Genomic DNA, 13,493 nt, shown 5'->3' on the forward strand with positions numbered 1-13,493 from the left:
AGACACAGATTGGCTGAATGGATACAAAAAAAAGACCCATATATACGCTGTCTACAAGAGACCCACTTCAGACCTAGAGACACATACAGACTGAAAGTGAGGGGATGGAAAAGGATATTCCATGCAAATGGAAACCAAAAGAAAGCTGGAGTAGCAATTCTCATATCAGACAAAATAGACTTTAAAATAAAGACTATTAGAAGAGACAAAGAAGGACACTACATAATGATCAAGGGATCGATCCAAGAAGAAGATATAACAATTGTAAATATTTATGCACCCAACATAGGAGCACCTCAATACATAAGGCAAATACTAACAGCCATAAAAGGGGAAATCGACAGTAACACAATCATAGTAGGGGACTTTAACACCCCACTTTCACCAATGGACAGATCATACAAAATGAAAATAAATAAGGAAACACAAGCTTTAAATGATACATTAAACAAGATGGACTTAATTGATATTTAGGACATTCCATCCAAAAACAACAGAATACACATTTTTCTCAAGTGCTGATGGAACATTCTCCAGGATGGATCATGTCTTGGGTCACAAATCAAGCCTTGGTAAATTTAAGAAAATTGAAATTGTATCAAGTATCTTTTCCGACCACAACGCTATGAGACTAGATATCAATTACAGGAAAAGAGCTGTAAAAAATACAAACACATGGAGGCTAAACAATACACTGCTTAATAACGAAGTGATAACTGAAGAAATAAAAGAGGAAATTAAAAAATACCTAGAAACAAATGACAATGGAGACACGATGACCCAAAACCAATGGGATGCAGAAAAAGCAGTTCTAAGAGGGAAGTTCATAGCAATACAATCCTACCTTAAGAAACAGGAAACATCTCGAATAAACAACCTAACCTTGCACCTAAAGCAATTAGAGAAAGAAGAACAAAAAAACCCCAAAGTTAGCAGAAGGAAAGAAATCATAAAAATCAGATCAGAAATAAATGAAAAAGAAATGAAGGAAATGATAGCAAAGATCAATAAAACTAAAACCTGGTTCTTTGAGAAGATAAACAAAATTGATAAACCATTAGCCAGACTCATCAAGAATAAAAGGGAGAAGACTCAAATCAATAGAATTAGAAATGAAAAAGGAGAAGTAACAACTGACACTGCAGAAATACAAAAGATCATGAGAGATTACTACAAGCAACTCTATGCCAATAAAATAGACAACCTGGAAGAAATGGACAAATTCTTAGAAATGGACAACGTGCCAAGACTGAATCAGGAAGAAATGGAAAATATGAACAGACCAATCACAAGCACTGAAATTGAAACTGTGATTAAAAATCTTTCAACAAACAAAAGCCCAGGACCAGATGGCTTCACAGGCGACTTCTATCAAACATTTAGAGAAGAGCTAACACCTATCCTTCTCAAACTCTTCTAAAATATAGCAGAGGGAGGAACACTCCCAAACTCATTCTACGAGGCCACCATCACCTTGATACCAAAACCAGACAAGGATGTCACAAAGAAAGAAAACTACAGGCCAATATCACTGATGAACATAGATGCAAAAATCCTCAACAAAACACTAGCAAACAGAATGCAACAGCACATTAAAAGGATCATACAAATAATCAAGTGGGGTTTATTCCAGGAATGCAAGGATTCTTTAATATATGCAAATCAATCAATGTGATAAACCATATTAACAAATTGAAGGAGAAAAACCATATGATCATCTCAATAGATGCAGAGAAAGCTTCTGACAAAATTCAACACCCATTTATGATAAAAACCCTGCAGAAAGTAGGCACAGAGGGAACTTTCCTCAACATAATAAAGGCCATATATGACAAACCCACAGCCAACGTCGTCCTCAATGGTGAAAAACCAAAAGCATTTCCACTAAGATCCAGACCAAGACAACGTTGCCCACTCTCACCACTCTTATTCAACATAGTTTTGGAAGTTTTAGCCACAGCAATCAGAGAAGAAAAGGAAATAAAAGGAATCCAAATCGGAAAAGAAGAAGTAAAGCTGTCACTGTTTGCAGATGACATGATACTATACATAGAGAATCCTAAAGATGCTACCAGAAAACTACTACAGCTAATCAATGAATTTAGTAAAGTAGCAGGATACAAAATTAATGCACAGAAATCTCTGGCATTCCTACACACTAATGATGAAACATCTGAAAGTGAAATCAAGAAAACACTCCCATTTACCATTGCAAAAAAAAGAATAAAATACCTAGGAATAAACCTACCTAAGGAGACAAAAGACCTGTATGCAGAAAATTATAAGACACTGATGAAAGAAATTAAAGATGATACAAACAGATGGAGAGGTATACCATGTTCTTGTATTGGAAGAATCAACATTACGAAAATGACTCTACTACCCAAAGCAATCTACAGATTCAATGCAATCCCTATCAAACAACTACTGGCATTTTTCACAGAACTAGAACAAAAAATTTCACAATTTGTATGGAAACACAAAAGACCCCGAATAGCCAAAGCAATCTTGAGAACGAAAAACAGAGCTGGAGGAATCAGGCTCCCTGACTTCAGACTATACTACAAAGCTACAGTAATCAAGACAGTATGGTACTGGCACAAAAACAGAAATATAGATCAATGCAACAGGATAGAAAGCCCAGAGATAAACCCATGCACATATGGTCACCATATCTTTGATAAAGGAGGCAGGAATGTACAATGGAGAAAGGACAGCCTCTTCAGTAAGTGGTGCTGGGAAAACTGGACAGGCACATGTAAAAGTATGAGATTAGATCACTCCCTAACACCACACACAAAAATAAGCTCAAAATGGATTAAAGACCTAAATGTAAGGCCAGAAACTATCAAACTCTTAGAGGAAAACATAGGCAGAACACTCTACGACATAAATCACAGCAAGATACTTTTTGACCCACCTCCTAGAGAAATGGAAATAAGAACAAAAACAAATGGGACCTAATGAAACTTCAAAGCTTTTGGACAGCAAAGGAAACCATAAACAAGACCAAAAGACAACCCTCAGAATGAGAGAAAATATTTGCAAATGAAGCAACTGACAAAGGATTAATCTCCAAAATTTATAAGCAGTTCACACAGCTCAATAACAAAAAAACAAACAACCCAATCCAAAAATGGGCAGAAGACCTAAATAGACATTTCTCCAAAGAAGATATACAGACTGCCAACAAACACATGAAAGAATGCTCAACATCACTAATCATTAGAGAAATTCAAATCAAAACTACAATGAGATACCATCTCACACCAGTCAGAATGGTCATCATCAAAAAATCTAGAAACAATAAATGCTGGAGAGGGTGTGGAGAAAAGGGAACACTCTTGCACTGCTGGTGGGAATGTGAATTGGTACAGCCACTATGGAGAACAGTATGGAGGTTCCTTAAAAAACTACAAATAGAACAACCATATGACCCAGCAATCCCACTACTGGGCATATACCCTGAGAAAACCATCATTCAAAAAGAGTCATGTACCAAAATGTTCATTGCAGCTCTATTTACAATAGCCTGGAGATGGAAGCAACCTAAGTGTCCATCATCGGATGAATGGATAAAGAAGATGTGGCACATATGTACAATGGAATAATACTCAGCCATCAAAAGAAAGGAAATTGAGTTATTTGTAATGAGGTGGATGGACCTAGAGTCTGTCATATAGAGTGAAGTAAGTCAGAAAGAGAAAGACAAATACTGTATGCTAACACATATATATGGAATTTAAGAACAGAAAAATGTCATGAAGAACCTAGGGGTAAGACAGCAATATAGACACAGACCTACTAGAGAATGGACTTGAGGATATGGCGAGGGGGAAGGGTAAGCTGTGACAAGCGAGAGAGTGGCGTGGACACATATACACTACCAAACGTAAAATAGATAGCTAGTGGGAAGCAGCCGCATAGCACAGGGAGATCAGCTCGGTGCTTTGTGACCACCTAGAGGGGTGGGATAGGGAGGGTGGGAGGGAGGGCGACGCAAGAGGGAAGAGATATGGGAACATATGTTTATGTATGACTGATTCACTTTGTTATAAAGCAGAAACTAACACACCATTGTAAAGCAATTATACTCCAATAAAGATGTAAAAAAAAAAAAAGATTTAAGCTACAAGGATATATTGGACAGCAGAGGGAAGTATAGCCATTATTTTATAACAACTTTAAATAGAGTATAATCTATAAAAATATTGAATCACGATGCTATACACCTGTAACTAATAAAATATTGTATATCAACTATCCTTCAAATTAAAAAAACAAAAACAAAACTCCTCCTCCACACAGGGATCTGATGCCAGCCAGCTTGCATAGATTCAAAATGTACTACGGGCTTTCCTGGTGGCGTAGTGGTTGAGAGTCCGCCTGCCGATGCATGAGACACAGGTTAATGCGCCGGTCCAAGAAGATCCCTCATGCCGCAGAGCAGCTAGGCCCGTGAGCCATGGCCACTGAGCCTGCGTGTCCGGAGCCTGTGCTCCGCAACGGGAGAGGCCACAACGGTGAGAGGCCCGTGTACCGCAAAAAAAAAACCAAAACAGAAAAATAACAAAATGTACTACAGCATTCTAAAAGGTATCTTACGGCTACATTTTGGAAGACTTTGGATCCCATCACATCTTTATGCCAACAGCAAATCCATCCTGATGAAATATTTTATTCACTGCAATATTTTTGTTTTATGTTTTACCTTCAACTTCTTTTTCATTTCTGATGTTTCTTGCATCTTCTTATACTCTTTTATCTCTGTGGCCTGAATGGCAGTCTTTGATTTCAAGATCCAGTTCAACAGCTCAGCACTTATAGCATCAAACCTGATTTGAAATTCAGATGTTACCAAATGTCAGTCATTTTCTTCTATTGTTTCACTTGGCTCAAGAAAGAGGTATGTGTTTTTAAGCACTCATCAAAAATAAAGGCAACCGAGAAATACAGTAACTATACAAAATAAGATCATACATTTACAATTAAAAGTATGAAAAACAGGAACAAAATCGTAGTGTCAATGAATAAAGAAAATAATTAAATAAAAATTTTAAACATTACAAGAAACCACTTATACTTTCGTAAACCCTTTGTAGATCATGAAAAACATATTTGGTTAGATAACAGCAGAAAAGAACAAGTACAGACATTCCTAAGTTAATGCCTTGTTTAATTCAACATGTAGTTACTGAGTCTCCTATATGCCAGGCACTGGACTGGGCTCTTAATATGAAGGTAAACCAACACAATCCCAGGAATTCACAGGATGCCTCATAAGCCAATGGGGAGGGAATGGCTTCCTGGGGAACAACAGCATTGTGCCCGGGAGTTTTCCGCATAAAAGGAGAACAAAGAAAGGGAGGAACACACTTTGCACACTATAAGTAGTTAGGTGTGGCTGGAATAGCAAGCACTTGTCGAGGGGAACAATTGACAGTGTGGCAGGGAGCCACAGGGACCAGTGACTGGAAAGCCCTGCAGGATAGATTAAGGAGTTGGACCTTACCCAAAAGACAGCTGAGAGCCAGTGAGGGGCTTAAAGCATGGGACGGACATGATTATATTTACCCTTTTGTGTTCACTGAGGAGAAAGAATAAAGAGAGGCAAGTCCAGAGAACAGGCTGTGGTAGTATTGGAAGCCGAACCAAATGACAGTGGAAAGGAGAAAAGGGGACAGACTTTAGAGGTGCTGAGAAAGTCGGTCAAAACCAGTGAGGAGGAACAAGAAGAGGAACAGTCAGTGGTTGCTGGCCATATGCCAGGCCCTTCTCTAAATGGTTTATGTGCATTATTAAGTCAAGGAAGCCTCACAACAACCCTGTGAGTCTACACTGTTATTATCCTTTCTAGTGATGCAGGAATTGAGCTCGCAGAGGTTTCAAATAACTACTCCAGGCAGCAAAGCTAACAAAAGGTAGAGCTGGGATTCAAGCTGAGGCGTCTGTCCTCTTATCCAGGGCTTTGCCCCAGGGTTTCTCAAAGCAAGATCTGGGTATTTTCAGAGACTTTCAGGTAAGCACAGGTTGTCCTTGCTGATTCTTTTGGGAAACTTGGCTCAACGTGTTTCTAGTGAATTATGAATATTTGTCTTCGCATCAAGATAAATTTTTCTGGTACTTTGAATGGGATGTTGTGACACTCTAGGTAAATAACCAGGGGTCACAGTAACACTCCAACAATGGTACACGCCTCCTGTCATCTCAAGAGCCGGTTTCTATTTAATCTTTCAGAGAAGAGGAGCAGAAACCAAAGATCATATGTTTTAAATGGCCTTTTGGAGACCTACTCCACCTCTGCCCTCAGTATGAGAAGGCGCAATGTGAACGCCTTGGAGGCCCAGTGAGCTCAGCTCATGTTAACAGAAATGTATCTAGATTATAGGAAATGACTGTCCCTGTGGTGACTGAAAAAACAAACAAAAAAAAACCAGCCACTAGCAGCACCAGGAGAAGAGAAGGGGAAATAAACCATCATTTTTGAGGCATGTATTATAAGCTGTGCTAAGCAGTTATTCAAGGTTCACATCTGCTCGGACAGCCCATTTTAAGACAAGCTAATAGTGGTTTCTCCATCAGACTAAAAACATTAAAGGATCTGGAAACCATGTCACATTAGGATGCTTAAGAATACTTAGACTTTAGGACAATGTAAATTAGAATATGAAACCTATCCTTAAATTCTGAAGAGGTACCATATTGAAGGGGGGTGATGTAGCTCTATATCACTCCAAGATGCAAAACTAGCACACATGAATAGACTTAGAGGGGCAAACTTTGGGCAAAATTTCTAATAATGAAACTTCACTGCCGTCTATTATAAGGAACTGGATGTACTCAAGCCTCCATTTGTCCAGGAATGAACTGAAGGCATTTCTGCATCAATCAAATCATGGATAAAAGACTGTGGAGTTCACAACTAGTTGCCCACCCAAGAGACACCTCCCTCCCCACACTTCTTCCTTGCTGCCCCAGTACCCCAGAACACAACCATAGAGACTGAAAAGGCAGGACAGTGTCAACCTCCCAGGAACCCAGGGTGTGGGCAAGTGACTGAGTCCTGGCCACTGAGACCAGGGTGCAGGAGTTAGCTGATATCTTCCAGGAAAGGTTTTTCTCCAAATAAGGAAAAACTGCTCTACCTGCCTATAAAGCAGATTATACAAGGATGTTATGCCCAGTGCTACAGCAGCATCTTGGGACCATGAGAAAACAAGGGAAAAGCCAATATGCTGAGGAGGGCAGAGACAAGGTGCCAGGATGCTGACCCACACCATCCCATTAAAACTGCCCCACCTCCGGACTTCCTGTAACGTGAGATAATCAATGACCTCATCGTTTAAGTCACTTTGGGTACAGTATTCTGTTTCTTGCAGCAGAATTCACCCTATATAACATGGTCGTGTTTAAGATCTTATAGTTATGCACTGTGATATTGTAATTTAAAGTAAGAAATGTATATTTGGTCTTTGTCCATATTTCTGGCATCGTGTTCCCCAAACCCTTGGAATTTCCAGTGATGAGAGCAACAAAGGTATCCTTTGTTATGTTAGTGAGATGACTTTGGGATCCCACCTAAAAAGGTGGGCTGGTTGTCAGGAGACCCAACCCTGTGATTAGAGGGTTGGAACTTTCGGTCTCACCCCCCTGACTTCAGGGGAGAGGAGAGGGGATGGAGGTTGAATCAATCACCAAAGGTCAATGATTTAATCAATCATGACTATGTAATGAAGCCTCCCTAAAAACCCAAAAGGATGGGGTTCAGAGAGCTTCGGGTTGGTGAACACATGGATATTCAGAGAGAGTGGGGCACCTGGAGAGGGCATGGGAGCTCCGCACCCTTTCCCTATGACTTGCCCTGTGCATCTCTTCAGTCTGGCTGTTCCTGGGTGGCATTCCTTTTATAATAAACAGATAATCTATTAAGTAAAAGGCTTCTCTGAGTTCTATAAGCTGCTCTAGCAAATTAACTGAACCAGAGGAGGTGGTGTTAGAAACCTCTGAATTATAACCAGTTGGTCAGAATATAGGTAACAACCTGGATTTGCGACTAGCGTCTCAAGTCCAAGGAGGAGGCCGTGGAAACCTCCAACCTGTAGCCACTAGGTGAGAAACACAGGTAACCTGGGATTGTAAGTGGCATCTGGTCTGGGGCAGGGGAGGAGGAAGAGAAAGCAGTCTTGTAGGACTAAACCTGTGAGTCAGAATTGGTACCAGAACCTATTTATGCGCCCTAGTCTTTTACAACCTTCCCAGCTTCCAATGCACAGTCAGCACTGGAGAGACACCCTGCCAGATACACTGACAGAATATAAACACTCAGGAAATGAAAGGTCTATGGTGATACCAACATCAGAAGCATCTCCCTCATCTGCTACCTTGGCTCCAGAAGTAAAAGTTCCACAGCCGCTGCTTGCTACTCAGAGGTCCAGTGGTCCTGCAAGGAGATGCTCTTAGGAGGCAGGAACACAGCCTTATTATCAAAATGAAGGTCATCAGATAAAATTACAATCCTGCTTTGTCTAACAAAAGCTAAACTGGGGAAATCATATCATTTTTATTCAGGCAAAAATAACAGTCCATTTACCCAAGCACTGGGATTCTACTGTCAAAGGGCAAGAATGATAGCACTACTCAAGGGCTGCTCTGAGACTACCTGCTCCAGTGCCTGTGAGGAACAGTACCTCGCCCACAGGAGAGCTCTACAGAGGATCTGACACTAGTAAAAGCTCACTATACGCCAGCCATGGTTATTCCTCCTATAAGGATCCTGAGTTTCTTTTGAGTCAGAAATGAAAAGATATTTTACCAAAGACGGATTTTAAAGCAAAACACGAAGAATCTATTAATAAATATGACAAAGGAATTAACAAAAAAAGAAGACATGAAAAAAGAAAAGAAGGGGGAAAAGGAAGAAAAGGAGACTAAAAATGAATTACTTCCCTGAAGTACGTTTTTTTAAAGGTGAGAAGAGGAAGGAGAGTCACAAAGAATAAGGAGATGGATCTAAAGCAAAACTGTAGGAACTGTGATAGAGAAAGAAAGAATAAATGAGGGATCATGGACAATCATATCCACCCAAGGTAACTGATGGGAAAGGAAGAGGGGTTCTGTCACACAGTTCTCCCAATTGAACCCAAGATAAATAAAATCATCCAGATGATTTAGATGCTTAGCAGTGTAAAGTGAAATACTCAGAAGACTCAGAGGTAGTGAGTGGTTCGGTAGTTGAATTTCCATTACAATAATTATGTCTAAATTTGCATATGATTAGTGATCAGTACAAAATACATTATGTGCAGGATTGGGTTTGGAAAATAGTCTCTATCTGTTCTCACCTTTTCTTAGTTTCCAGATCCACAGGGATCTGTCTCTTCTTTGGGGGAGGAGGAGGAGGCAGCTCTTGCTTAGACCTTTTTGTAGTTACTTGTTCTCTTAGGCGAACCGTCTCTAAAAGATCCTTCTGAGGAATCTGGGACATTCCCAGCTTTGCGACAGCCTGAGTCACCTGAAATAAAAATCATCCAGTTTTAATGTTTTATAACAGCTTTATTGGGATATAATTCACATGCCATAAAATTCTCCCCTTGGAAATGTACGGTCCAATGGTTATTAATATATTCAGAGTTGTGCAACCATGCCCACTTTCTAATTCCAGAATAGTTTTATCATTTCAAAACGAAACCCTAAAGTCTCTGTCACAATTACTCAACTCTGTTATTGTGGCAGGAAAAAAGCCATAGACAATACGTATTGATAAATTAATGGGCATGACTGTGTTCCAATAAAACTTTATTCACAAATACAAGGAGCTGATTAGATTTAGTCCACAAGACCTGTAGTTTGCACACCCCTGCTCCAGACCTCAGGAACGACTACTTATCAATAACGTACAGCAATATATTCAAATGTATATACTGATCTTGTATCCTGCAAGCTTGTTGCATGTTTATCAGTCTAATAGTTGTGTGTGTGTGTGTGTGTGTGTGTGTGTGTGTGTGTGTGTGTGTGTGTGTGTATGGATTCCTTAGGATTTTCTATATAAAAGGTTATATCATGTGAGTACATAGATAGTTTTATTTTTTTCCAATTCACATGAGTTTTATTTCTTTTTAATGCCTAATCATCCTGTCTAGAAACTCTAGTACAAGGACATCTTTGTCCTGTTCCTTGCATGAGGGAGAAAGTATTCAGTCTCTCATCACTGAGTGTGATGTTGGTCTTTGGTTTTTATGTAGAAGCTCTTTATTAGGTTGAGAAAGCTCCCATCTATTTCCAGTTTGGTGTGTGTTTTTATCATAAAAGGGTGTTGAATTCTGTCAAATGCCTTTTTTATATTTAGATGATCACGTGTTTTTGTCTTTTATTCTATTGATATGGTGTAATGCATTGATTGATATTTCAATCTTCCCTTCTAGGGATAACTCCCACTTGGTCACAACATATTATTCTTTTTATATGTTATTGGATTTGATTTTCTAGTATTTACTTGGGAATTTTCACATCTACATTCATAAGAGATATTTATACAAAATTTTCTTTGCTTGTGATATCTTTGTTTTGGCATAGGAGAATACACATTTCCTAAATATTATTTGGGAAATGTCCTCCCCACCTCTACTTTCTGGAAAAATACGTAAAAGATGATGGTGATGATGACAATGATTTTATTCCAATAAGGTTGGTAGTGATATCATCTCATATTTCTGATTTGAGAAATTTGAGTCCTCTCTTTTGTGCTTAGTTGGTGTGGCTAAAGTTTTGTCAATTTTGTTCATTTTCCCAATGAATCAAATTTTGGTTTTATTTAATTTCTCAATTGTTTTTCCATTCGTTAGATATTTGTTAGATATTTGTTAGAATATTTGTACTCTAATATTTGTTATTTGTATTTGTACAATAACATTTGTACTCTAATATTTGTTATTCTCTTTCTTCTACTTGGTTTAATTTACTCTTTTTTCTAGTTCTTAATGGAGAGTTTAGGATGTTGATATAACTTTTTTAACATAGGCATGTAAAGCTATCAATTTCATTCTGAACACTACTTTCACTGAATTCATGAGTTTTGGTATGTTTTGGTTTTGTTTTTATTAATCTCAAATAATTTTCTAATTGTCCTTTTGATTTCTTCTTTTACTTCTTGGTTCTTTATAAGTGTGGTTCCTAAATCTTCCTTTTTTTTTTTTTTTTTTTTTGTGGTACCCGGCTTCTCACTGCTGTGGCCTCTCCTGTTGCGGAGCGCAGGCTCAGCGGCCATGGCTCACAGGCCCAGCCACTCCACAGTATGTGGGATCTTCCTGGACCGGGGCACAAACCCGTGTCCCCTGCATCGGCAGGCGGACTCTCAACCACCGCGCCACCAGGGAAGCCCTCTAAATCTCCTTCCTTTATTGATATCTAAATAAATTATATTATCTTCAGAGAACGAAAAAAAAAGAAACCCTGTGCCCAAAACAGTCACTCCCCATCTTCCTCTCCCTCTTGGCCCCTGTCTCTCTGGGTTTGCCTATTCTGGATACGTCATATAGATAGAATTATAGTGCATTAAGCTTGTGACTGGCTACTTTTACTCAGCACAGTGTTTTCAGGGTTCATCCATGCTGTATCATGTATCAGTACTTCACTTTATTATTGCCTAATAATTGCATGGATATACCACATTTTGTTTATCCATCCATCTATTGATGGATATTATCAGTTGTTTCACTTTTTAGCTATTATGAATAATGCTGCTATGAACATTCATGTAAAAACCAAAGTGTTAATTTTGTTCAATTTGTTAAAATATTCTTTAAATTAATAAGATTATTTAAGATTTAAAGATCATTTAATGGATTCATGTCTAAGTGTTATCAGTTACTCAGGGTTGAATGACTGGATCTCAGTAAGTTTTTTGAAGGTCTACTAAAATTTACTTTAGAAAACCAAAGAAGATATTCACATGTCAATTTTTCAATTTTATAGTAAACCAGGTATAAAAAACCAACTTTTTAGTTCAGCTACCACTTTTATTTCACAAAAACTAAAACAAACCTGAACATATAATTTCCACTTAATGGCACAACACATTACCCAAAGCAAAAGGTACCTGGTTGGAGGAATCTTCTAGTCTCTGAACCAAGGAATCCCATCTCTGAGTCAGTTCCTCTGAGTCACTGTTGATCTTCTTGGATGCCTTAGGATTATCAAGTAACTGACCCACATCCTGGCCAATCTCACTCAGTTGATCCAACGCTTGACGCTTCATTTCCATGTCTTCCTTCAAAATCTAGTATTTCAGATACTTATTAGATGACTCCCTTTTAACAGGACTTTATCTTCCTGTTCCCCAGTCAGGAAATGTAAACATGTATATTTTATTATAAAATTCACCTGCCTTGCAATTAATTCCCTAAAGCTAAAAGATAAGACTCCTGGTTCTAGATCATTACATGGCAGCATTCCAGAGTTAGGTAATGAGTCTATTCACTAAATTGTATTAACCGTCGATATAAAACAGTAAGATATCACAGGCTTAAAAGACAGATGCTGACAGTGACATCACTTACAGCCAGTCGTCGAACACTGACACTGAGTTCCTTTTGGTCTTTGAAGTTGCTCGTCTGGACTTTATTTAAAGCCTCTCCTTTTTCAGTTAACCATGCTTTCAACAAGCACTACAAAGAATAATAAAAGTTAGAAATATACTTAGGGAATCATTTGGTAATTCAACTCAATCAAGTTCCAGAATCTCCAATTTTTATGTTACTAGAAGCTTATCCACATCTGGGATAAGAAGGACTTCAAACACCTAAGCCTGAGGCATAAATGACCCAGGAAGGCATCTTTGAGATATTACCCTTCTCAGATCTGCAACAGATCGACCTGAAATTAGCCCCACTCCTGGATAACTAAACCTAATTCTCAGGGAAGTAGGTGGGTCTAAAAGGCTAAATCCAGCTATCCAAGTCTCCAAAAGAATCACTTTATAACTCTCTAGATGCAGAGGGAAGGTCAGAGATTTTCTTGTCTCAGCCCCTCATTTTAAGGAAGAAACAGAGAGAAGCCAAATTATATGTCCAAGATCTCTTGGCTTGTTAACTGCAGAGACAGGTCAAAGACCCACACTCCGAAGCCAATGGTTTTTTCATGCATCTTGCAGGACAACCACACTAATGCTCCAGATTTGACAGCAATTACGACTAGAGGACGAAGTTTGAGGATAGTCCAAAGTCAATGTAAAGATCTTTAAACTTCATTGGCCAGTGATGCATGTCTTTTAGGCAGAAGATATTTAGTAAAGTAGGGAGATAAACATGAAGGAGGAGTCAAAACAACAAAAATGGCTGCATTGGGATAATTTTTCCCAAAATGTAGTATTTACCACAGAAACCTTTTTCTAGAGTTGAGGGGGGAAATTCTTGGTTCTGTGTTTGGAATCAACTCTTTCTCTAGTTGTTTTATTTATCAGTTTATTTAACAACCATTCTCTGCCTTTATATTCCACC

General features: G+C 38.7%; 1 protein-coding gene across 6 annotated transcripts in view; it reads right to left on the reverse strand.

The window, feature by feature from the left end:
* The window catches only part of UTRN (utrophin), a gene marked incomplete at both ends in the record, with an annotated part of 495,417 nt that overhangs the window by 350,047 nt on the left and 131,877 nt on the right, over positions 1–13,493 (reverse strand). For all 6 annotated transcript variants that reach the window (XM_082855593.1, XM_082855592.1, XM_082855591.1 and 3 more), the window contains 4 exons: positions 4,712–4,835; positions 9,342–9,511; positions 12,095–12,274; positions 12,555–12,662. In XM_082855593.1, the coding sequence (XP_082711719.1) occupies positions 4,712–4,835; positions 9,342–9,511; positions 12,095–12,274; positions 12,555–12,662 (582 nt within the window). The remainder of the gene's footprint in view (positions 1–4,711; positions 4,836–9,341; positions 9,512–12,094; positions 12,275–12,554; positions 12,663–13,493) is intronic.

Source organism: Leucopleurus acutus (assembly GCF_964270905.1).
Source record: "Leucopleurus acutus genome assembly, chromosome: 15".
NCBI classification, from domain to species: domain Eukaryota; kingdom Metazoa; phylum Chordata; class Mammalia; order Artiodactyla; family Delphinidae; genus Leucopleurus; species Leucopleurus acutus.